Source organism: Talpa europaea, assembly GCF_964194135.1.
Source record: "Talpa europaea genome assembly, chromosome: 8".
In the NCBI taxonomy this organism is placed as follows: Eukaryota; Metazoa; Chordata; class Mammalia; order Eulipotyphla; family Talpidae; genus Talpa; species Talpa europaea.
In genome coordinates this window covers 34867024-34892309 of record NC_140075.1, presented here as the reverse complement: position 1 = coordinate 34892309, position 25286 = coordinate 34867024, and the positions used below count along the sequence as shown (strand labels likewise).

Genomic DNA, 25286 nt, shown 5'->3' with positions numbered 1-25286 from the left:
GAGCTCCAGAGAGATTCCCTAGGCCTAAGCAAAGTAGATCACCCAACATACGAGGTCCTGAAGGTTCTTGTCTCTCAGAATTTTGTTGGGGTGAAGGATAGGCCCTAACGGGGCACATTTTAGCCTCTGGCTAAAATCGGAGGAGGTGTAAGAGGTCTAAGGCCATAATTCACCTCCCCTCAAAAACGTGGTGGAACTGGGGCGCATTCCCCTGCAGCCCGGCCCTTCGAGCGCCCACCCCCGGGGAGCCCCGGAGAAGCCCTCCTCCCTCTGACCTGCGGCCACGACGTCCCCCCAGGCGGGACCGCGGAACGGCTCCTGCGGGGTTTGAGGCTGGCCCGCGACGCGCGCTCCTCCGGCTCCCACCGCAGCAATGGGCCCAGGAGGCGGGGCCGGGGGTGAAGACGCCACCGCGATTCCCAGTCCTGGGGCGGGGCGGGGCGGGACTGAGCCGGGCGGGGCGGGGAGGGGTGGAAACGGGCGCGGCTGGTCTGGCCCCGGCGCTCCGAGGGGACCCGAGCGCACACGGTGAGACCGAGCCGGGCGCGCCAGGTGAGACGGACCCGGCTCCCACGGCCCAGTTCGGGGAGATGGCCTGTCCGCGTCGAGGGCTCGGCTAGGGCGGCCACGTGAACCCCGAAAGGACAAGTCGGCCTCTCCAGGTCCGCCGGGCTCGCGGGGAGGCCAGGGGCGGGGGCGGCGGGCTGGGGAAGCGCTCCCCAAACTTCCTCCACACCGTCGGATCTGGTCTCCAAGACCAAACGTGTTGGTCAGTGCCCGCAGACCAGGTGAGGCGTCCAAGCAAGGCATCCATCCAGTCCTAAGCCCGTGGTAGCCGATCCCCCAAGAGTCCTCGTGAGATCTGCGGGGTCTCCCCGCTCTCCAGCCGCGCTCGCGCCCCGCCAGACCCCGGACCGCTTCCCTAGGTTTGCGCAGGAGCTCCTGGGAGTGCGGGGCGGTGGGTGGCTGCGGGGGTACCCTTCTCGCTCACCTGTCCCTTCTCTCTACGTAGCCGGAGGAGGGGGTCAAAGCAGCTGAACCTCAGATGTGTGGTCTGAGGTTTCTAGCTACTTAAGTCGGGGCTGGGGAAGCACCCCAGACCGGGTTGTCAGGTCACAGCCTGGTCCTTAAGTGAATTCAAAGAAGGGAGCCCAGCTTCGAGAAAGGACTCGTGCTTTTGGTGACAGGACGTCCGGACCTGGTTCCCTCCCTACTCGTGCCTCCCGGAGCGCAGCGCGTGAGGTTGCACTGGCGGAAGCAGAAGGTGCCGGCTGCTACACTCACCTTGTCTGGAGGAGGCGCAGGTAGGAGCCATCAGTCTGGGTGTGAGTGGATGGAATGTGACTGCCCCGGTGGGTACCAACAGGGTGAGTTTTGAGGGCCCTTGAAGTTTGGCTTCTGCCTGGACCCCGGGGGGCCCACTTCCGATGTAAACCCAGACCAGGTTCAGATCAAGTGGGAGTTCTTCAAAGAGAAAGTTTGATGAGAAACTAAGAGGAGAAAAGAAAAACCTCATAGGACCATAAACACCACAGGCTTATAAATACTTAATCCTTATCCGGGCTTAATGGATAGTTTAACTTGTGTGACTCAGCACCCCAGGCTCCTTACCCACCTCACCCTTTACTGGGGATTCCTGCACCAAATTACTCTTCAGATCTTGTTCTATTACTCTATTAACTTCTCTTTTAGTGTAACAACACACATTTAATAAGCCCATCCATGCACATCTCCCCACACACGACTTCTTGAAGAGGAGAAACCAGGACAGGAGTTCCAAACGGTATCTCCTTAGCCTGTCAGAGCCCTAAACTTTCAGTAGTGTCGCCCCAACCTGAGAAATAAACCATCACTTTCTAGTAACTGTCTGTCACCAGTCATAGCTTTTGGCAACTCCAGGAGTGTCCCCTACTCCTCCTTTGTTAAGAATTAGTAGTCCTTACCCTACTGGTTCCAGAAAATGGGAAAAAGTGGGAGTGGGGGAAGACTTCAGGCAAATGACCCATCAAGCTACAAGAGAGGAGCTAGAGCATTAAGAAAGCCCAATGACTTTGGAGGATTGTTTTTTTTTTATATACATAAATATACAAGAACCGGGGTACAGGCCAGATGGGCAGGAGGGTGAGAGGATTCACCAGAGACAGAGTGGGGAACAGAACAGGCAGACTGACGAAATACACTGCTGAGGGGAGCAGCCGCGCCAAGTGGGTTGCTCCTAGGTGGGCGGGGATCGAACAGGCACTGCAGAGGCTGGGGACAGCTTCACAGCAGGTCGCTCAACCGCCTGAGCCACCAGGGGAGGCCAAGAAAGCCCAATGACTTTGGATACTGAAGACTAGAGCTGGTTCTAGGCTTACCTGTCTTAATGATTGTAACTTTTTTTCTCACCCACCTTTCATACACACATGAGAACCCTACTTTATGCTGTGGTAGGCGAGGGTAGAGTGACTATGTCTAATTACAACTGAACATGAGAAATGCTTCAGTATTTTAGGGAAGTCTAGAAAGGGCAGTCACATCACAGCCACTCACATCCAGACCAGGTGAGAAAAGAGGGTACCAGAGTGTGGTGATTGACCTGTCCCAGGGAGAAAGCACCTCAATTTTGTTACAGGGGCCTCTGTTGGAGGGTTTTTGGGTCTAGATGTCTGTGTTACTAAGAACTACTCCTTGTGTCCATGTATTTATTTACATGAACTTCTAGTTGTAAGACTAACTGTTTATTCTAAGTATCGGCTTATTTACATAGTGGTGAGCTAGAGAAGTGGTTTGAGAGAATACCGATATGGAATTTTTCTCTGATTGGAAGAAATTCTGTTGTCAGACCCTACTGGATAAGCCAGGGAGATGTTCCTGAGGGCAGTTATTATCTTTGCAGGAAAAGCAGGGTTTCTGGGTGTGGGGACTTTTCATTTTACTCCCACCTCTTTATGCAAGCCTGTTAGATTCATAATGAAAACCCAAATGAGGACCAGGATCATGAAAAATTAACTCTAAATTAGGCAATGTAGATTAAGAAAGACAAAAGTCATAAAGTTGAGTAAGAAGAAAATAAACAAGGCAAATTTTATTTACCAACTGTCTTTTTGCTGTCGCCATCTTTAATAAACATTTTGGAAGTTGGAAATAAGTTGACATTGTTCTCCTCTACTTAAGATACAGAAAGCCTTTTGTCAGTGTTTCTTTGAAGCACTATGTTAATGGAGATGACCCATTCTTATAAAATATTTTATAACTCCCCTTTACAACAAATGCAGGAATAATGCTAATATGTGACCCTGGCTTACATACATTACCTTATAATTCTACTTTTTATACTGCAAACATTCATTTTTGAAATTCTAGTATATAACATGTTTTCTTACTATTAGCAAACTTAATCTTCTTATATTATTAACCAAGATGTTCCACATTTTGTAGTCTTTCCTAAAAAATAAAGCCTTCCTTCAAAATTGTAATGGCTTCAGTATAGGTGTCGAAAGTAAAAAGTCTTTAAACCAATAAACATCTATTGTAAAATAACTACTACTATCACATATTTTATAAAATGATTTAATCTGCAAGTTCTTAGTTGTTCATCCTTAGAGTTGAAATATATGTTTCAGATTCAACTAAACATGAATACATGTGCTTGGAAGCCCCAATTATTCCAAGAGGCTTTCTGAAAATTTTGTGAATGCACTAGAAATTGACATGTTGGTCAGATTCCTTCCTGCCTAGGCCTTAGTCCTATATTGCTGACATTCAGTTAATGTTAAATAGGAATATCCTGTAGGGCAATGAGAGAGCATAGCTCCCTCTCCTGTGCAAAATAGAAGATGCCACTTGTAGGGAAAGGAACTCATTCATAAACTCAATCATGTGATCCACAGATTGATTAGCATTTGCTATGTTTCAGGACTGCAAAGATGGAAAGACAAAGTCTCTGCCCTAACGGATATTAGAAACTAATGGCAAACAGATGTTCAAACAACTAGAATATAGTGTAGTTATTGTGGTCATGGAGGTTGGCCCAGTGGCATAATAGGAAATTTCACAGAGGAGATAGCACCAGCTGAAACTTGAAGGTATGACGGAGTTTGCCAGTGGCATAGGCATAAGAACATTCCAGAGCATAAAAAGATATGATGGCTTGAAAGAGCATGTCAGATTCAGGGAGAGGGCCAGTAGTTCAGTATGGCTAGATATTAGGCTTAGCGAAAGATGACTATGAGAGTAGCAAGGGACCAGATCACCAAGTGCTTTATGTATGGTGGTGAGAAGATTTGATTTTGACCAAAGCAAAGAAGTAATTACATTGGATTGTAAGAAAAACTGTGCTAACATGGAAGAGCAAAAATGTAATCCCAAATTAAAATTAAAAAGAAAAATTGTTCTGGCATCAGGCAAGGGAGGACGAAACTAAATCTGGGTAGAAGGAAAGGAAATGCATGGGTGGTTTCAAGAAATCTTTAAGAAGTAAGATGGCCCAGGTCTCTGACTTCTTTTGTTGATGAGGTGGTGATATCTTCAAAGAAACAATGAATACAGAATATAAAGCAGAGTAGAGACAGTGAATTCAGTTTGGAGCTTGCTAAAATTGAAGCATCCACGGTCCAGCCAAGTGAAAATGTCCATGAGCTAGTTGACACTTTTGTGTTTGGAGCCCAGGTAGGTGTCTACCTGGAGAGATAGATTTAAGAAGCGTCCATCATGAGAATAGATGAGCTTGAGTTGAAAAAAGCAAAAATTTGCTATTGAAAGTGAGACTTAGAGGTTATGTGACCTGCCTTGAAAGACAAGATGAAAACTTGAAACTATCTCTCTGTCTCTTCACTGACAGCATGCTACCCCACAGAGATAGTACAAAGAGATGGCCAGCATAGAAGAAGAGGGCAAGCCTGGGAACTGTGGTGTATTATAGGAAAATTACAGAATTTAGAACTAGAAGGGACTGGAGATCATCCTATCCTGTTGCAGGTAAGGAAACCAAGGACTAGGGATTTATCTGTCTTATGATATAGTCAGAGAATAACTGAAAAGAAACCCAAAATTGATTCTAGCCCAGAGTTTTCTCCAAGAGGATTGGAAAAAGAGGTAAACAGTGTAATAAAATACCGACTCCTCCCTAATCTGCTATCTCCATAGATGGTTATTACTCTGTTCTAGGTACTGTTCTTAGTATATTACAGACACAATTTTGTTTCATACTCAGAGTGACCCTATGAGATAGACATTACTGTCATCATCCCTATTATTTTTTTTAAAATAAAACAGACAGACCAAGTAACTGCTAAGCAGTAGAGGCAGAATTCAAACAGAGCTGCTCAACTCCAAAACCTATTCTTTCACTATATCACTATATACTATGTGGTCAGACTATAATTATAGAGCCTTCTGGGCAAACTGAGACCTCAGTACAATCACATGCAGAAAAATGAGCAGAACTTGGATCACTGACTTTTTTTGTTTATATCTGATATTAACACGTTATCTTAACCAGCAAAGTCTATTGTGGCAATGTTCTTTTTTTTTTGTTTTGTTTCTTTGTGGTTCATAAAATAATAGCATGTCTTACAATCTATTGTGATTGGATTGAACAAAACACAGCAAGTTCAGCTACCATTTTATCAGTAGCCTGTCTACAAAGGGACAAACTGGAGCCAAAAAAAAAAATCTGAACTCAAGAGAGCGGGTAGAGGACCTCTAAGCCAGTGTTTGAGCTGAAATAAGGCCTAGGAATTTGAATCAAGGAGGAAGGCTCATGTTGACATGAGAGATAAAAGGCTATCTGGTCCCAGAATCTGCCTGGGGGAGGGCAGGTGCTCCTTCACTGTTTATTAAGGTGAATTCATTTAGGCTTAATTGGTCTGGATTTTCCAGAGCAGGAGCCAAAGTGCTTGAAAAAGCTGAACAGACCAGTGTGGGCAGAACTTCTGATGATGTAGTTGGAATATACTTAGCAGCGCTGACTGGCCTTGGTTCCTTTGGGGACTGAGGAGGAAAAAGCCAATCTTATTACAACCTGTACCATCTTTCACCTTTATGCCTTCACCTGATAGTAAATATCACTCTTTTTATATTCTGGGATCTGTCTGCTTGTTGCTAGAAGCCGGAGGGAGATAAAAGAGAATTGTGCTTTTTAAGACAGTCCTAGAGGAAGTAGAGAAAGCTCTGGGGTAGTGGTGGCACTAATTTAGGGGGCCTGGGAAAGGAGCCCGGGGTGGCAGAGACTGATTTGCCAAGACTCTCATTCTCACGGATGAAAACATGAGGAGGTGGATGGCTGAGGGGTAAGTGGAATAGCAGTAACAGTGGAGTCTGGTGAGCTCCAGGGAAGAATGGCTTGGTCTGGCTTACTCTCTGCTTTTTCTCCAGCAGCAAGAACAGTGCCTGGCACATAGAGGGTACTCAACAAATACCTCTTGTTCTTGTAGAGTATCCTGCACACCTCAACCAAAATGGCTGCCTTCGGAGACACGTTCCCCTTCTATACTGGCCCCAAGTCGATCTTCCCAATGGACACTGCCTTGTCTGTCATCATCACCATTTTTCTGACAGCACTGGTCACCTTCATCATCATCCTGCCTGGCATTCGGGGCAAGATGGTGAGAAACAAACCTAGCCCTGGAAACCCCAGTCCCGGGAAACCCCTAGCCCTAAAGAGACCTAGCCTCCAAGTGAGGGGGCCAGACTCTCTGACTACAGCTGGAAAAGAGACTTCTCAGGAGAAAACTTCACCTGTCCCACTCCCAGCAGAGAGCTTCCCACCCAATGATTCAGCAGATAATTATTGAGCACCTATTATGGCCCAGGCACTCTGATGTCAATTGACCAAGTGACCTCAGTTTTAAAACAGCCTCCCCAAGTCTGGATAGAGGAAGGGTGGACTTGGAAAGAGGGTGCTCCTTCCTAAACCCACCCACCCTATGACTCAGAGGCTGTTCTGGCTGCTGCGGGTGGTGACCAGCTTGTTCATCGGGGCTGTGCTCCTGGGTGAGTGTGAAGCACAGCTGACCTGGGCAGCTGCCTCCGTCCAGTCTCGCCACTAGCTTCTCCTCTCCTGGTTTTTGCATAGCAGCCTGTGCTTCAGGGTGGGCTTCCAGATGCTGTGCACATGCCTCCTTCACCTTGGCCTTGTCCTCTCACTCTTACACTTGCCTGATGGATGTGGTCCCAGAAACCATGCTGGGTGCATCTCTCCAACCTTCCTAAGATTTTTATTCAGAAGAAAGCAGGTCAAAAGGAATGTCTGTGGAGAGAGGGCTGCAGGAAACTGGAACAAGGAAATAGGGGGAGAGGGTGGCTCTTTGCTTTGCTTTGGGAATTAGGGAACTAGGAGACATGGAAAGTTACTCGTTGAAGCTGTCTGTGTCCATCCATTTTTATTATGCCAACGCTTCCTTCCCTACCTGGGGGGAGAACAGGAGTAAGCAGTATATGACCAAGGAAAAATCTTGGATTCTGACCCACTTACTCATCCCACAAATATTGTTGGCAAATGAACCATGAGCTAGACCCTGGACTAGTTAAGGGGTCTGCTGTAGCTCTCCCTCTGACTAACCCAGTAATAATCCAGTTCCCATATGTCCAACTCCCAACCCCAGCTGTAAATTTCAGTTCTGAGTGGTCTGTGGGCCAGGTGAGCACCAACACATCATATAAGGCCTTTAGTTCCGAGTGGATCAGCGCTGAAATTGGGCTGCAGATTGGACTGGGTGGAGTCAACATCACGCTCATCGGTGAGAGGGGCTCTTACTTGTGAGGGAGGGGAAGGCTGTGCTCTTGGGGATCTGCGTTTGGATTGGGGAGTGGTAGGAAGGGAAATCCCCAGGATTGGAAACTGTCTTGTCTCAATTTGAGACCATTTTCTGTCCCTCTGCCCAATGTGGTGAGTCCCAATGCTCACTGCCCTTTGAGTCCTACTGAACACAGGCACCCCACTCCCCAGGAACCCCAGTGCACCAGCTGAATGAGACCATCAACTATAATGAGGAGTTCACCTGGCACCTGGGAGAGAGCTATGCTAAGGAGTATACAAAGGCGCTGGAGAAGGGGCTGCCAGACCCAGTGCTCTACCTGGCCGAGAAGTTCACCCCAAACAGCCCATGTGGTCTGCATGGCCGGTACCGCCTGGCAGGACACTACACCTCAGCCCTGTTGTGGTACGAGTGGGTTGGAGGCCCTGCTGGCCTAGACCCAAGAATGGGGTTTCTACCTATCTCCCTATCTCTCTTGTGGAGGTCCCTGGTGGGACAGGCTGGCACCAGTCACCTGGTACTTGGTTGGGAAGCCCACAGGCGGGAATCCCTAGATCACATCTTTGGGGAATCCTTAGGTCCCTAAGCCTCCACCTGGATCCCTCCAGGTAGAGGAGCCTGGTCCAGTCCTCACCAGGTCCTGGCTCTCCAGGGTAGCATTCCTCTGCTGGCTGCTGTCCAACGTGATGCTGTCCATGCCCGTGCTGATCTACGGGGGCCACATGCTGCTGGTCACAGGCATCTTCCAGCTGTTGGCACTGTTCTTCTTCTCTATGGGCATGTCACTCACTCCAGCCTGTCCCCTGCGCCTGGGCGCTGCTACGCTGCACACTCACCATGGCCCCGCCTTCTGGATCACATTGGTCACAGGTGAGGCCCAGTCCTGAAGACAGGCACTGGGTGGGGGCTGGGGCTCAGGGCCAGGGAGGATGGGCCAAAGACCATCATATTTGTGGGATTGATGGTCTGCCTCTGGGGCCTCCAGACTGCCCTCCTTTAAAGTCCCATCCCTCTTACAGCCCTCATCTCTAGATTTTTCTCTCCTCAGTTCTACTTCTCCATCATAATTATTTACTCCCCTGTTTTCTCTGTGTCTCTGATAAATTCTCTCAGCCCCTAACTCTCTCTTTTCCTCTTTCCACCTCATGTCCCATCCCAGTTCCCTATCTCTTCTGTGTCTCCATTCCTAGAGTCCTTCTCTCTTTTACCACTATGTCTGCCCCCCCATGCCCTTCTCCATGCCTCCTCCTGTGTGTCTTGTACTTCTCCCAAAGTCCAAGGCTTCTCTATTTTCAAAGTGTTCTCTCTTTCTCTTTCCCTCCCTCCCTCCCTCCCTCCCTCCCTCCCTCCCTCTCTCTTGCTCTTTCCTGTCATGTAACTGTGAGAGCACTGGACTTTGAATCCAAAAACTCTGCACAACAGAGTCCAGCCATCTCCTTGGAGGATGCTACTAACACTAAGTAATGGGACACCTACTGCCTCACCCCCAGGACTGATCTGTGTGCTGCTGGGCCTGGCCGTGACGGTGGCCAACAAGATGCAGCCCCACAGGCTGAAAGCTTTCTTCAACCAGAGTGTGATGGAGGACCCTGTGCGGGAGTGGAGTCCTGAAGAAGGAGGACTCCTGAGCCCCCGCTACCGGCCCAAGGCTGAGAGTCCCGAGCCCCAGGACATCCCGTTGTCAGAGGCTTCTGCCGAGGCCAACTGCAGTGAAGAGCACCCTGAAGAGCCTGACTGTGCCCTATAAAGTTCCCCACTCTGGTGGCCACCTGGACTTCCTGTGCGGCTCCAGATCTCATTGAAGCCCCATAAAACCACCAGAATCACCCACAGGACTGCAATCTGTAGGTGGAGTAGAAATAGAAGGATCTACTGATTGATGATAAAAAACCAAAGCACCAAGGTGCTGAACAGATGTTGGGCTCCCTATAGCCCTTGCCATGGAAAGGCCAAGAGAGCTGCCCCTGTTCCCACATAGCAACCCCACCTGTCCTTGATGCTTTGTCTCTCCCCCAATGTCATATATTGAAACCCAGCTACACCCACATAATGACAGGTGCATGTGTGTAGGGGTTGGGAGTACAGTGGGCCCCCCTCTGGTTCCTCTCATCCCTCTGCACCTCTTATTTTCCTTTTGTCCTGGGTCCCTTTGGTTATTTCTTTTCTTCCCACTTATGTGATTTCTCAGCACGACGAAAGACAGCACTAGGAGAGAAAAGGAACCCAACTTCTCCCCCCAGGTCTAATATGAACCAACTGTGCCACGTTCAGTTTGAGCTTCAGTTCTCAAATTTGCCAAATTGTGTAGGGCTTGCCGAGGATATTAAAAAAAATTACCAAGATTTACATTTTTACACCTTGCTGATATCTACCTTGGCCCACAGACACCACCTTTTAGGGAATAAACGCCAAAATGCTAGTCCTTCCCAGCCCACTCGGCTGGGCCAGTGCAGGGTGACCTGGTGCCACTGTGATGTGCCATCCTGGGAGCACTGAGGTCCCGCCGCCAGGGCCTGGGGCGGCCCAGGAAGATGCTGGTTCGGATCGGCTCCCCTAGGAGCTCGCTAGAGGGAGCCCTCTCCCCAAGCCTTTTCTATGTTATTTTGGATTCTCCAGGCTGAGCATTTTTGGTTTCTTGGCAAAGGCTGAGAGTATGCTAGGCTGCTCAGCGAAGTGTCCAGAGGACACATATCACCCAGGAGCCTGCAAACGCCATGGAAATTAACGAGGGAAAAGTGTTTAAAAAGAGAAAAGGAAAAATAATGTATTTACAGGTCACCCTAGGAGACCTTCCCGGGTGGTGGGGTGGGCACTTCTTCCCGGCCGGCCGGCTGGCGACGGAGGTGGGGTAGGAGTCAACGCTGAGTCCACTTCAGAACTTAGTGTTGGCTGTTAAGTGGCCGAACTGTTTGTGCGATGGGTTGCTGAGTTCTAAAGATGAGCCCCTTCTCGCCTGCCCACCACAGTCTTTGACGCTGTGGTCCAAGAAGATTCGAAGAGCGCTGGGCCGAGTGTAGTGGAGGGCCACCACCGCCCCTCCGAGGAGGAGGCACAGGATGCCTGCCAGGGCGAGGAAGGAAGGGAGGGGGGCTGTCAGATCTCCAAGCCAGAACCTGGTTTGCACTCCCCACCTCTTCGCCCCCCCCCATCCGCCCCCCTTTGCTGCCCCCCACCCCCGTTTGTTAAGAGTCTCCCTCCAGTTTACTCCCCAACACCCACCCACACCCAGCAGAAAGACCTCTAATGCAGGGCCTCCCTGGTGTTGCAAAGGGTTAAGCACTGCACTATGAAGCAATCCACAGCCTCTGCAGGACACGTTCCAGACCCGACAGCCAGGGAGCAACCCAATGGCGCAGCAGACCTCTCCTGTCTTGCCCACTGCTCCCCTCAGCAGTGTATTTCAGTAGATCCACCTGTTCTGCTCCCCACTCTGTCTCTGGTGAATCCTCTCACCTATCACACCTCTGGCCTGCGTCCCAGCTCTTGTATGCATAAATAAGTAAATCTTAAAAAAAAAGAAAAGCAAGACCTCTACTGCAAATTACATGACACACGGGTCCCCATGCTTAGTGGGGCAAGGTGCCCAACCCCTCTGTAGTCCCAGTTCTAGTCTGTAAAATAGGTATACATCGGTGCCTGCCTCTATGAATTATTGAGAGGGGCAACTTATCAACTCGTGTCAACTGCAAAGTGCACATCAGTGTGAATAAACCCCGCCCCTCGGTCCTCACCGGTGGCCAGGGTGATCCAGAAGGCTACACCATAGTGAGTGGTGAGCGCAGAAGGGCCGAGGTGGAAGGGGCAGAGCGCCACGCTGGAGATGCTGGCGAAGGCCAGGACGGAGAAGAGCGCAAAGAAGCCGGTGCTGAGGAGCGCCAGGCCCCCGTAGAGCGGCGCGGGCATGGAGAGCAGCGCGTTGGACAGCAGCCAGCTGCAGAACGCCACCCTGCGGGGAGCCAGGTCTGCTGTGAGCCGTGTTCTCGCTGTGCGCCCGGGGACCTCCCAAGCCCAACTTCCCCAGCCTTTTTCCCCGAAGTTCCCACCCCAGGACGCCAGCTGGAGCCGGGGACGGCGGGGGGAGGGTACCCCGGGAGGAAGCCAGCTCTCGGTGTTGGCTGGGTTTCTCTGAATTCCTGCGGTCTGTGCAGACCGTGACCTTAATACCCGCGAGGCAGTAATTCTTGGAGCCCGGAGCTCGTCCTGCTGTCACTGCAGCTCACCTCCCCCGGCTCACACGACCCTTCATTCTCCATCCCACGCCATCCCAGCCCAGACCCGCTCCCCAGCTCACCACAGCGTGGCTGAAGCGTAGTGTCCCGCCAAGCGGTACTGGCGGTAAAGCCCACAGGGGCTGCTGGGGGTGAACTTCTCGGCCAAATAGAGAACTGGATCCGGCAGCCCCTTCTGGAGAGCGCCGGCATACTCCACAGCATAGTTCTCCCCAAACCTCCAGCCGAACTGCTCGTTGTAGTCTATGGTCTCATTCAGCTGCAGCACTGGGGTCCCTGCAGAGGGCAGAGGGTCATGGAGCTGCACACAGACCAGACCCAATGACTAAGGGGATTCGGATTGAAAAGTGAGGGTGCCAAAGAAATGGGTTGGGCAGTGTGTCTGGAAAAACACAAATCCATGAGGATCCAACGCTATCTGAGTCTGGGATGAAAGCCAGCTGCCTCTGCTACACTCCCCCAAACATGGGGTCCACCCACCCTGGGAGGTCACAGCCGCAGATTCCTCACCTGTGAGTGTGATATTAATGCCGTCCAAGCCCACATGCAGACCGACATCAGCTCGGACTCGCTCTGAACTGAAGGCCTTGTAGGATGTGGTGGTGTTAACACTGCCCACCGACCATTCTGCACTGAAGTGCACAGCTGTGGAAAGAAGAACACAGTTGGGGGTGAAGGGGTGGAAAGAATGTGAAGGTGGAATTGGGAGAGTGGTGATAAGAGATGGTACCATGTGCAAAGGGCTCAATCTAGGGGCCCAATGTGGTGTGCCCGGTAAGGAAAGAAGAATCAGGACTAGAAGGAGCTGAAGTCAACCCCAGGTCCCCATCTTCCCAGGTGCCCTCTACTCACCTCCATTCTCACCCCAGGTCCTCTCCCCATTGGTTGCCCCACACACTCACCCACAATTTCGGCTCCTATGAACAGACTGAGAAGAACTCTCACCAACCAGAACCAGCGCTGTAGGAACAAGCACTTGGGTCAGGGCTGGGTACTGCCCAACCAGAGACCCCCAAGGTGTCCCCTGCCCCCATGCCTTCTGGAGGGAGCTCTACTGCTTCTAACAGTTGCCCCCTCTGTTGGGGCAGGTGATCAAGAGAAAGTGACTACCAGTTGCCCATCAAACTGGATCCAGGGCTTACAGACTCCTCATTATGACCTCTCCACCTTAGAATAAGTGTTTAGCTTGCTTTTTTGCTCTCAGATGCTGCCCAAGGACATCCCCCTGAGATAAAAATTCTTGTTGAGACTATCTGGATGTTGCCTGTGATTAACCCAGTAAAAGTCCCTATGCAAATATTTAAGATTTGATGGGAGAGTACAGAAAAGTTTCCTGTCTTGTAGCTGCCCAAAAACAAAGTCTCATAAGTTCCCTTGGTTATTAAAACAGTCACCTACTGATATGGAATAGTCCACTCTTTCTTCTATCTGGGCTTCCCCTCCATTTTGGGGTGGGGGTGAAGGGTATGGAAGACAACACATAGTGAAACCACAGAAAATTCAAGGCCCATCGCCATAAAGTTTTAGGGAGTTATTTGGTTGGGTAAGACATATACTGTTCCAGAAACTGTGATTGATAAGGTGCAAACTTATCTAATCCCTAAGAATGTAAAAGAGTTGCAAGATTCGTAGGGATTTTGGACAACTTTTATTTCCCACCCAGCACAGTGCCTCTGTTTCTTATACTGTCTTGTAAATAAATAAATAAATAAATAAATATGCAGGTATGGGACTGGGAATTAGAGTAGCAAGCCACCTTTGCAAAAATAGTAGTGAAACAGATTAAAGCTCTGAGTATCTCCCAAGCAGGGCTGCCATTTGTGTCTGATGTGTGTGTGGGGGGTGTGTGTGGTGTGTGTGTGTGTGTGTGTGTGTGTGTGTGAGAGAGAGAGAGAGAGAGAGAGAGAGAGAGAGAGAGAGAGAGAGACTGACTCTGGAAGGCAAGGCTCAGGCACTGTGGCAGAGCAACAGAAGGATAGAGTGCCCCGAGGATTTTGGTCTCAGCGCTAGAAGGGGACCTGACATACATGGAACATCTGGCAGTGTATACAGAGTCTCTCATTCAGCAGGACTGAACTTGGGCTGGTGGTCACTCATAAGCCCTGGCTGTTAACCCTTTGCATGGACTATTGGGCTATTCTAAAGGGATTTACCCTGTAGCTTGAATGGCAGGAAATCAAAGGTTAGATGACCACAAGTAGGTCCTTGTGGGGTAAGGAAGTGAGGAGAGACTTTTGGCTCTGCCTCCAAGAATCTGAGTTGGTCCTTACTGTCTTCCACATCCCAACTCATAAGGCACTGACACCCTCTGGCAATCGAGGAGCTGATGCCCTAGCTCAGGCACAAACCTTAGCAATAGACTCTTCAAGAGATTCAACAGTAGATGCATAGAAAGTTCCCTTGTGAGACCGCATATTGCCAAGGAGCCAGACTGCCCTTGAATGGAACTTCTTGATTGATGTATAATGAATAGTACATCCTAAGTGTTCTAAATAATGCCCAAGGCAACTCCCAAAGGAGTCTGGGATCACCCACCTGAGTTACCGACAGGTGAGAGATTGGCAAAATAATTATCTCTTCCTCCTCCCTCTAATTGAGGGCTCCAAATGTGCTGTTTTGCCTAAACACTGCATCTGATCTGACCCCTTGTCACCATGCAAACTGGGCTGCCACCATTAGAAAATTAATGAAGCCAAGTCCTATGTACAGAAACACTGTCAACTAGACAGTGATTGAGGATTGGGCAAAGGAACATGACATTGAATAGAGGTTCCATTTCCCCAATAACCCACAAGCAGGAGGGTTGATAAAAAGGAAAGATGGAATATCAAAGTAGAAAACCACCTTGGCTAGGTAGACTATAGTACTGTGCCAGGATTTAGTAATATTTAATATTAATCAGTAAGTTCTATTGTCCTATATGCCAGAATGGGGACCCCTGCCAAGGTGCCCAACACCATAAAGGTATGGAAGTCATGGGGAACAGTGATGCCCCAACTCTCACCGTGAATCAGATGCTATGCTGATGAAAACACCAAGCCCATCATGCCTGGGAAAGGTGTCATCTACTTGAATTTGCAATGAGATGTTCCACTGGGACTGGTAAGTTTTTTCTTACCCCTGGGTAAGGGCAGAACTACTCATTGTCCCACTGGGGTCCCATTGTCTGCAGGCTGGACCTGGCAAAATGCACTACATCTGGAATGGAACATATATCATTGACAGAGGGGAGACGGTGGGGTCCTGGTCTGGCATGTCCCCCACTGCCCCAGTATCTCCTCACACCTCACAGTGCTGCTCCCCCTGGTCAACATGTATGGTATGTACAGCCAGGTCAAGTTCCAAAGCTGCCAATCTCCCTCTCTCGCCTCAAGGGCGGGTGGACTTTGTTTTTCACTGGTACCATCATATGACCGCCATCTGTGTCCCCTTCATTGACCTGGAGGATGTTCTAGCACATACAGAAGCCCATACTAAAATCACTCAGCAGTTCTTAATAGTCTGTCCTTACTGAACACTGAAATGTCTTCAAATAGAACAACTGTCCTCCAGGGCCTCCTTGGTGGCCTAGGTGTTAAGTCTCAATGCTGTCACCGCTACAGCCTGAGTTAGATCCCCAGCCAGGGAACTAACCCACATATGGCGCAGCAGACCTCTCCTGTCTCACCTGCTGCTCCCCTTGACAGTGAATTTCAGTAAATCTACCTATTCTGCTCCCCACTCTGTCTCTGGTTAATCCTCTCTCCCTCCCGCACCTCTGGTCTACACCCCAGTTCTTCTACACAAAAATAAATAAAATCTTTTTAAAAAGAGAAACTGTCCTCCAAAAGTAGAATAGCCTTGGGCATTATTACTGCTTCATAGGGAGACATCTATTATCCAAACAGAACATTATGTGTCTATGCTTGATGAGACTGATAACATCTTTATTAAATCACACAGGGACACCAATAAATGCCCTGAGTGATTTGACCATTAGTATAGTTCCCTTAATAAATCAATGGTTCAGGTCATAGGGCTCTTGATGTGAAAAGTTATCACTGATTTTTGGGGATCATTGTCTTAGCCTGTATTTTCTCTTGCATTTGACTGCATTGTTTCTGTGTCATCTGCCTCCAAAAACAACCAGATAATCACCAACCGACTCCAAGCTAGTAAAACCCCCCTTGCTAACTACACAAGGAACATTGCAAAAGAGGGGGGTGTCAGATCCAGTCAGAAGGGATGGAATGTTGGGAAGGCAATCAAAAGAACATAAGAACTGGTTGACCATTGAGCTAACCCCAGGCAATTAGAGGCTACTCACTACTCTGCACACACCCCACCCTACAATGTTTATTTCACTTGACTTCCTGCTCCCAGGAAATAGGTGGTCTGCTCAAAGACATATCCCAGATGAAATGTGTTATTGAAATCATGTGGATGGTGTATGTGATTAATCCAGTAAAAAGTCTCTATGTAAACATTTAAGATATGGGGGGCAGGTAAAGAAAAGTCTGCTGTGTGGCAGTCAAAAAAAAAGACAAAGTCCCATGAAGTTCCTAGATTATTGATACTGCTACCTACCAATCGGAGTGGTCTGGTCTGCCTTTTTCTTTGGTCCTTCCTTACCCTCCGTTGGGGGGTGCAGTTTTCAGATTATGTCTAGGTCATCCATTCTAAGGTTGCAACACAAACTCCTCTTACCCAATGCCTTTTCCCCAGTTACATTCCTGATATTTCGAGACTGATGTCAGTCTTACTTTTTGTGCAAGTCCCTCCAAGGCACTGGAATTTCTGATATTTTCTGGGCAGGTGCTACGGCCTCCCCAGCCTCCTTTCTCAGTCTACCCTGCAGCTGGGATGTCTCTGCCTCTAACTCTTGTGCCACCTTCACTCCCCCCGCAATCTGGCTCCTGGTCCTAGTCCTGCCTCCTGCTCAGATCACTGTTATGGTGAGGCTCAGTGAGTCCAGAAGTGCTAGGCAGGTAGGGGTCACCTCCCCCAGGAGAGGGAGGCCCCACGGCTTGGTTGCCAAGTACAGAAGGTAGAAACAGCCTCTCAGCTATTCACAGGGACACCAGTTTCCCAAGAAACCAACACAGACCAAGATGCTGGGAGGCTCAATCCTAGATTTGAAAAACATACAACCTAAGTTCTACTGGGAGGAAGAGTCTAAGGAAATGTACCCAGTCTACTTTGTAACCTGTGCTGGTTTCTCTGAGTCCTGAGGATGGGGGCACCCATCCCCAGACCTCTCCACACAGTGCACAGGGGAAACACAGTGGTCTGAGTTGGTTTCGGTCCTCTTTTCTCCAAAGTCACCACCCAGAGGACAGGATGGGAGTAGAGCTGCACTCTGGGAGGAGGTGAGATTCCTGGACAGCACATGAGGGCTAGATGGATCCCCCAGTTCCTGGACTGGGCACTCACTCTCTGTAGCAGCCCCCCCCATGTTCCAGCTGGGTGCAGCTCCAGGCTCTGATAGGCTCTCCCTGTCCCTGGGAAAGGGTGCTTGCTGCCCCAGACTTTTGGGTCTGCTCCACCCATGTATCCCTCAGTTCAGTGGTTGAGACTGACATCTATTCATCAAGGACCTTGCTGAGGTCTTGCCTGGCCTGAGTCCCCTAGAGAAAAGGGGACTGATGCAACCAACCCTCGCCCCCACCTGCAGACTTGTCTCTAGCATTCCCTTACCGAGTGGCCACGAATCCCAGGCAAGATGAGCAGGAAGCTGGCGCCCAAGGCCAAGAACACCGCAATGACGATGAGCAGCGGGACGCTGAAGCCAGCGGCATGATGGGGCTGGGGATAGAAAGGCAGCACCCCATTCCACAAAGTCATGGTGCAACCGGGGCAAGAGAGGCGCGCTGGGGAGATGAGTCTGTCCTGAGCTGGGAGAGCAGGTCCCTGGCGTCTGCACCCGGCTCACTTCTCTTTATCCGGCCCACAGCGTGCAGAAAAGGACCCAATGGGCTGGTCAAGATTGAGCCCCTCTGCTTGCCCTAGAGGAAGTGCAGTGGCTGGCTGCTCTCAGCACTCTGACTTGGCCGGGGCGGAGTCGGGTAGGCAGGAGAGCAGAATTATTCACTGACTTCTGTCATTTCTTTTCCCCAGCTCTGGAGGTTTGCAGGGCGTTTGGAAGTCTCAGCAACCGGAATCCCCTTTTATAGCAGTGGTCAATCTCACCACAGCCCGGCAAGAGGTCTTGCAAATGAGGGGCGAAGGTCACCATGCAAATAAGAGGAGCTCCGCCCTCACAAGAAGAGGGCGAACCGGGGTCCAGCTGCTCACACCTGGGGCTGGCCTGGACGGAGAGGACACCTGCATAGCAGCGAGTCAGAGGACCCAGAGGGAAAGGTAAGCGTGCAGAGGGGAGGCTGACGATCTTCGGATCTTCAGGACTGAGGTGGTGTTGGTGGTGGATCGGGGCAGTATAGAAGCAGAACAGAGAAGCAAAGATTCTAAGAGGAAAGAAGATGGACCAGCCCTTGGGGTCTGATCTTCCCAGCCCTTCTCCGTGCTAAGGCATTCACCGCGGACATCCACCAGCTTCCTCTAGGAGAAGCAGTTTTGGGGGGTTGAGAGTGAGAATTCCAGGTTTTAGGAGGACGGGGGTGGGGGGGCGGGGAGACTGGAGGCAAAATCCTGCCCTTGACTGACATGCCCTAGAGGACTTGTGCCTCCCTTGGGTTCCTGTGGCTCCTAGTCAGTGCCCGCAGGGCTTCCAGGTGTTCTAAAGAGTTGTGTGTGGGTGGGTGCGGTCCTTGGTGATGCTTCTAAAAATTTCACTCTAATAGTGGAAACAATTGGCCCTTCCTTCCCCCTGAGACTTTTGTGGCCGTGTGGGCCTATGCTGGATTGCCACCCTCATAAACAACTTGCCGTCCCCCAGACCCGCAGGGTCAGCATGCTCAGTGCAAGGCCAGAGGCACTGATGCTCCTAGGAGCTCTGTTGACTGGACCCCTGAATCCAGCGAGTAAGTATGGGGTGTCCCTAGCTTCTAAACATCACCTAGTGCTGGGAATGGGGGGAAGGGAGGGGCACAGGCAAGCGGTTTCTTGAGGCTAGGAAAGGTCTTTGAGTCTGTGGAGTCTCTTAAGTCTCTAGCTTGGAGGCTAAGGCTGAGGCGATCTTTATCTGAACCGCAGGCTGCCAGGACACACCCTCACTGCCCTGGGAAGTGCAGCGCTATGACGGCTGGTTCAACAACCTGAGGCACCACCAGCGTGGCTCTGCAGGTGTGTCCTGTGGGAAGGAATGGCTCAGGATAGGGGCACCCGAGACCAGGCTGTGGAGACACTGAGCCAGCCAGTTGCCTGTCTCGCAGCTGCCAGCGCAAAAATCTCCAATGCACTTCTGGGCCAGAGACCCCGGGGGAGAAGTGGGTGGGGAATTTGAGGGAGGTGTAAGGTGGGGGTTGTGGGCTTCTTGGATGGGTGATCCTAGATGCAGGCTCCCTATTTCCTGCAGGGGTCAGACTGCAACGTCTAGTGCCAGCCAATTATGCGGACGGTGTATACCAGGCTCTGGGGGAGCCGCTGCTGCCCAATCCACGCCAGCTCAGTAACACCACCACGCAGGGTGCGGCGGGAGAGCCATCTGGCAGCAACCGCACGGTGCTGGGGGTCTTCTTTGGTAAGGGTGAAATGGGGAGCAGAGGTTTACCTGGCACTTAGCTCAGTGCCTTGGGAGAGTGACTGGGGAGAGAGACCTCACCTCTCTCTACCCCTCCCTCCAGCACTTTCTGTCTTTCTTCTTCATTTCAAGGGATGGGGCTATTGGTTAAGGGGTATTCGCTCCTCTACACTTTCCCTTACTCCAAACCCAAGAGGCTGCTGGGCCCCGTTATAGTTCTTAGGACTTGAATCCCCTTCCCAGGTGATTATAACATCTTTCTTTCAGAGAGGGGGCAAAGCAGGATCTCTTAGGAGATAGGGGCTGGCTTGAGGGAGCTTTGCATGAATTATATTATTTTGATGCTCACAATATTTAATTCTCACAACTTTATGAGGTGGCTGAGGAAGGTACTACTTCCCCTCTTTGCAGATTAGAAAACAGTAGCAGAACTTGTGGTGGAGCTTGCTTTCCAACGGCTGTCTCGACTTGCGGGCAACCCTGGCCTTGGGGGCTGACAATTCTCATCCGTTTGTACCCCACGCCTTCAGGCTACCACCTACTCTCAGATCTGGTGAGCGTGGAGAGGCCCGGCTGCCCCGCGGAGTTCCTCAACATCCCAATTCCCCCCGGAGACCCCGTGTTCGACCCTGACGGGCGCGGGGACGTGGTCCTGCCCTTCCAGAGGAGCCGCTGGGACCCCAAGACAGGGCAGAGCCCCAGCAACCCCCGGGACCTGGTGAGACGGGGCAGGCGGTGGTGCGCGCTGCTGGGCGCGAGGCAGGTGGCGCCCTGGGCCCGGTGCCCGGCTGGGCTGGCTGGGGAGGGCCACCCCCACTCCCGACAGGCACACACCCGGGCGCCCCCCTTGGCCGCCGCGGCTCCCCGACCCCTGCCCTCCGCCCGCTTCTGCCCCGCAGACCAACGAGGTGACAGGCTGGCTGGACGGCAGCGCCATCTATGGCTCCTCCAACTCGTGGAGCGACGCGCTGCGCAGCTTCTCCGGGGGGCAGCTGGCGTCGGGGCCCGACCCCGCCTTCCCCCGGGAAGCGCAGGCGCCGCTGCTCATGTGGACCGCGCCCGACCCCGCCACCGGCCGGCGCGGGCCCCGGGGGCTGTACGGTGAGGCCGCGGGGCGCGGGGGGCGCGGGGCGCGGGGGGCGGGGCGCGCGCAGGGCTCCCGGGAGGGCGAGCTGGGGCTTCTGCGCGGCGGGTCGGGTCTCCCCACCCCCGCCCCCGAGTGGCCCCGGCACTGAGTCCCCGCCTGCGTCTCTGTGGGGCGCAGCGTTCGGGGCGGAGCGGGGGAACCGCGACCCCTTCGTGCAGGCGCTGGGCGTGGTGTGGTTCCGCTACCACAACTTGTGGGCTCAGAGGCTGGCGGGCCAGCACCCGGGCTGGGGGGACGAGGAGCTGTTCCAGAATGCGCGCAAGAGGGTGATCGCCACCTACCAGGTCAGTTGTCCAGCTCCCGCCCCTCCCCCTCCCTCCCCCTCCCTCCCCCTCCCTCCCCCTCCCTCCCCCTCCCTCCCCCTCCCCCTCCTCTCCCCCTCCCCCTCCCCTCCCCCTCCCCTCCCTCTCTCCCCCTCCCCTTCCCCTCTCCCCCTCCCCTTCCCCTCTCCCCCTCCCCTTCCCCCCACCCCCACCCCCACCCCCCGCACCCCCCGCCGCTGGGGTGGGGGTGCATCCCGGTTTCTGGGGAACTCAGGTCCCCCTCAAAGCCCTCTTTCGTGGACATTGCCCCCCAGAAACACCGTTTCCCGGAGGATACCCCTCCCCAGAGAGCTAATGTCTAGGAATAGATCCCGAAGATGATGGGGAGGCAGCATTCTGATACACAAGAGTTTCTGCTTGTGATTACTGCTTAGAGCCACTCCCTCCTCTCTCCTACCGCTCCTCTCCTAAGTCTACCTCTGCCGGGTCCTCATCGCCCACCTGAGTCTTACTAGGGGTCAGATTTCTCTCTCCTGGTCTGATTGCTCCAGTGTTGGTCTTCCCTCCCCTTCTTTTGACCCTCAGAACATAGCCATGTATGAGTGGCTGCCCAGCTTCCTGCAGAGCACACCCTCAAACTATTCAGGTGAGGGATTTGGGGGGACACCTGGGTGTGGGAAGGGCTGGTCGGAGCCAGAGGGGAAACACAGTTAGATGCATGTGATGGGAGGATGTGAGGGTAAGGAGCCCGTTCTCTGTTCTCTTATTACCCCTGTGGCAGGGTATAAGCCTTTCCTGGACCCCAGCATCTCCCCGGAGTTCCTGGTTGCCTCTGAGCAGTTCTTCTCCACCATGGTCCCTCCTGGCGTCTACATGAGGTGAGGGACCAGCTGATGGTGGGAAAGGCACACTGCAGAGGTGACACTGCAGGGGCTTTTGGGCTTGGGGCCTTTTATAAATCACTAGTTTCATGTCAGAAGGGAAACATTGTTTGGGGTCTTGGAAGCAGAACTCTGGGGTAGGTGGTTCAGTCTTCTCAGGGAAAATCACCAGTTGTCCTAAAGGCTGAACTTCAGTTGTTGAGAACAGGGTGTGTCCAGCACCTGGGTCACTCCCTTCCCTCCCCTCCTCATCTTGTGTGGACAAAGAGCACCTTCTACCTTTAATCCACACAGATTGCCAAATCTCTGCTCTGTTCAAGGAAATTCAGGGGCCACCCCAGATCTGGCCAGTTGCCTCTGAGTCCCTCACCCCACTTAACCCATTTCAGTGTCTTCCTTGAACTCCCTTACCAATTCCTTGATTTCTTATTTCAGAAATGCCAGCTGTCATTTCCAAGAGGTCCTAAACCAGGGATTTAGCAGTTCCTCAAGTCTCAGGGTCTGCAACAGCTACTGGACTCGGGAGGTCAGTCTGGAGTCACAGTCAGGGTCGTGGGTAAAAGTCAGTCTTGTCCCACAGACTGGATGAACAGCAATTCTAGTACTTGCGTGTTGCTGCTCCATGGTGATTGGAGATGAAGGGGTAGAATGTTCTAGAAAGTTATCTGGAGGCAACAGTTCAAGACAGTCTAAGATTGGCCATGGGGAGCCTCCCCGGTGGCGCAGCGTTTGAGCGCTGGGTTGCGAAACTGCCCGCAGCCTCTGCAGCACTGGTTCGATACCCGGCCGCAGGCGAGCGTCCCACATGGCGTGACAGACCTCTCCTGTCTCACCCGCCGCTTCCCTCAGCAGTGTATTTCGTCAGTCTGTCTGTTGTTTCCCGCTCTGGCTCTGGTGAATTCTCTCACCCTCCCGCACTTCTGACTGTACCCAGTGCTTGTATAAATAAATAAATAAATAAATAAATCTTTAAAAAAAAGAAGATTGGCCATGGGGCCTTTTGTATGCTACAGTGGCCCAGGCAAGAGGCATAACACCTTGAATGTGTTGTTTACTTCCAGAACCCTAATCTGAACAGTTTCCAGGGAGTGACTAACTTGCTGTTGGGAATGGCCTCCCAGATTTCAGAGCTGGAGGACAGGATAGTTGTTGAAGATCTGAGAGGTGAGTTCTGGAACTGGAGGGGATGGGAACCCAGAGGCTGGGAGCCTAGGGTCCTTTCTGGGGCTAATCAACAGGTAGACCAAAGGTGCCAACAATGCAGGAACAGATACATACATTGCAAATAGCCTTAGAGGAAAATAAACTTTTAACTATTTTTTGTGTGTGTAAGTTTTAATTTAAGTGTTGCTGTTATTCCACAATGTCTTTGTTGCTTAGGTTTCTAAAGGTTTTTGTTCAGCTCTATCTTTAGAGATTAAGGAAGTAAAGGACAGGGCTTTTACAACTTGGTGACTAGAACAGTCTAGAGTCTTAGAGGAAGAATCTTGCAGGAAAGTTACCTCTGATTACACACAGTGACATTGGCCCCACATCAGTGCAAGGCTGAGGAATGCTGGGGGTGGTAGTGCCAACAGTCCCATTCAAGGCTGCTGAGCAGAGAAGGTTGGGGGAACCAAGACTATAGCCTACTCCCCTCTCCTTAGATTACTGGCCTGGCCCTGGCAAGTTCTCACGCACAGACTACGTGGCCAGCAGCATCCAACGTGGCCGAGATATGGGGCTGCCCAGCTATATCCAAGCCCTGCAGGCTTTGCAGCTGCCGACCCCCAAGAACTGGACTGAACTCAACTCCACAGTGGAATCCCAGGTCAGGAATAGTAATGACTATAGCAGTTGAAGCTTTCTTGTAACCATACTGGTCCAAATCCTTTACATATATAACTCATTTATTCTATGTTAAGAATGTTATAAGGTTGATACTATCATTACCCCATTTTGCCAATGATATAGTTGGTATGTCAGTTGTAGAGGCATGATTTAAGTTCATCCATCTGACTCCAGAATATGTTCATCCCCACTACAGTGTACTATTCCTGCAGGATGGCCCTTGGCCCTTGGCATTGTCCTACTCCTGCAGGGTCCTTTCCCATGAGCTTGGTGACCTTGAAGTTGGTAATCACTGGAGTCGGGCAGTCTGGGTAGAGATGGTAATAGGATATGGTCTTCAGGCATCTGACAGTAGTCTCATCATAAACAGGGACATACTGGCCCTCCCACCAGACTTGCCACCATTTGAGGGGGCTACTTAGGAAAAGGAGATGCCCTCAGGCCCAAAGAGCCAGCCAGCCAGCTGCTTGGGTTCTATGTTTGAAAGCCAGGGTAACATTGGTTTTCCTCCCTGGAAAACACACACACACACATATACACACACACACCCCCCTCACCTCACTTCCTGTGCTGCTTCAGGTGCTGGAAACCATAGCTGCCTTGTATAACCAGGACCTGTCCAGGCTGGAGCTGCTCCCCGGGGGGCTCCTGGAGAGCTACGGGAGGCCTGGACTTCTCTTTAGCACCATTGTCTTTGACCAGTTTATGCGGCTGCGGGATGGAGACCGCTACTGGTTTGAGAACACCAGGAATGGGTAAGGCCTGCCGGGGTCCCCACCTCAGACCCCACCTCAGCCTGGGCCTCGGGCTCTCTGCCTGTAGTCAGCCCCCACAGGCCCTGGATTCCCACTGGCCCCACCCATCTGGCTCTCCTTCCCCATCTGAGTCCTTGGGCCTGAGGTTGCTGCTGTCTGCACCCCCTTCCCATCCCAACAATTCCTGGCTTTCTCCAACTTAGGCTGTTCTCCTTGGAGGAAATTGCAGAAATCAGAAACACGACTCTGCGGGACGTGCTGGTGGATGTCATCAAAGTGGACCCCAGTGCCCTACAGCCCAATGTCTTTGTCTGGGATGAAGGTGGGTGGGTAACCTAGATGGCAGCCAGAGGTAGGACCAAGATTTGGTGGGGGCAAGAGGAGGGAATCACTTGGTGTGTTCAGAGAGCCAGGTGCCAGGCAGTCCTCCTGTGTCAGACTTTTTTTTTTTTTAAGATATATTTATTTATGCATATAAGAACTGGGGTACAGGCCAGAGGAATGAGGGGTGAGAGGATTCACCAGAGACAAAGTTGGGAACAGAACAGGCAGATCTACTGAAATACACTGCTGTGGGGAGCAGCGGGCGAGACAGGAGAGGTCTGCTGTGCCATGTGGGTAGCTCCTTGGCCGGGGATCGAATTCGTGAAGCAGTGGCTGCCAATAGCTTCATAGTGCTGCGTCTTAACCCCTTGCGCCACCAGAGAGGCCCCTGTGTCAGACTTTTTGAGGGAACCAATTTCTATGGTCAGCTTGGAGTGGGAAGAAAATACCTGACCCTTCACAGGGAAGACAGGAAGGATGCTTGGCCAAGGGATGGGAGG

The 25286-nt window shown here is 51.6% G+C and overlaps 2 protein-coding genes across 4 annotated transcripts in view; one reads left to right on the top strand and one right to left on the bottom strand.

Annotated features, from left to right (window-relative positions):
- Window positions 1–3961: 3961 nt before the first annotated feature.
- LOC311174875 (dual oxidase maturation factor 1-like) overlaps window positions 3962–25286 on the top strand; it is a gene marked incomplete at both ends in the record, with an annotated part of 32981 nt that continues 11656 nt past the window's right edge. The window contains 14 exons of one of the 3 annotated variants that reach the window (XM_084239653.1): window positions 6441–6659; window positions 18843–18927; window positions 19100–19189; window positions 19422–19586; window positions 20117–20304; window positions 20486–20687; window positions 20851–21017; window positions 21582–21642; window positions 21778–21874; window positions 22313–22403; window positions 22939–23041; window positions 23524–23687; window positions 24287–24462; window positions 24666–24784. In XM_084239653.1, coding sequence (XP_084095779.1) covers window positions 6441–6659; window positions 18843–18927; window positions 19100–19189; window positions 19422–19586; window positions 20117–20304; window positions 20486–20687; window positions 20851–21017; window positions 21582–21642; window positions 21778–21874; window positions 22313–22403; window positions 22939–23041; window positions 23524–23687; window positions 24287–24462; window positions 24666–24784 — 1927 coding nt within the window. Of the gene's footprint in view, window positions 4016–6416; window positions 6660–6917; window positions 6976–7586; window positions 7722–7930; window positions 8145–8391; window positions 8610–9229; window positions 9487–18842; window positions 18928–19099; window positions 19190–19421; window positions 19587–20116; window positions 20305–20485; window positions 20688–20850; window positions 21018–21581; window positions 21643–21777; window positions 21875–22312; window positions 22404–22938; window positions 23042–23523; window positions 23688–24286; window positions 24463–24665; window positions 24785–25286 lie in introns of those variants that run through there. The other 2 variants (XM_084239654.1, XM_084239655.1) reach the window with 2 other exon arrangements.
- On the bottom strand, window positions 10612–17791 carry LOC311176083 (dual oxidase maturation factor 2-like; the record flags this gene model as incomplete). The annotated part of the gene is made up of 6 exons (XM_084241422.1): window positions 10612–10799; window positions 11471–11685; window positions 12031–12244; window positions 12479–12613; window positions 12871–12928; window positions 17645–17791. The coding sequence occupies 6 exons, from the start codon at window positions 17789–17791 to the stop codon at window positions 10612–10614; spliced, it is 957 nt and encodes a 318-aa protein (XP_084097548.1).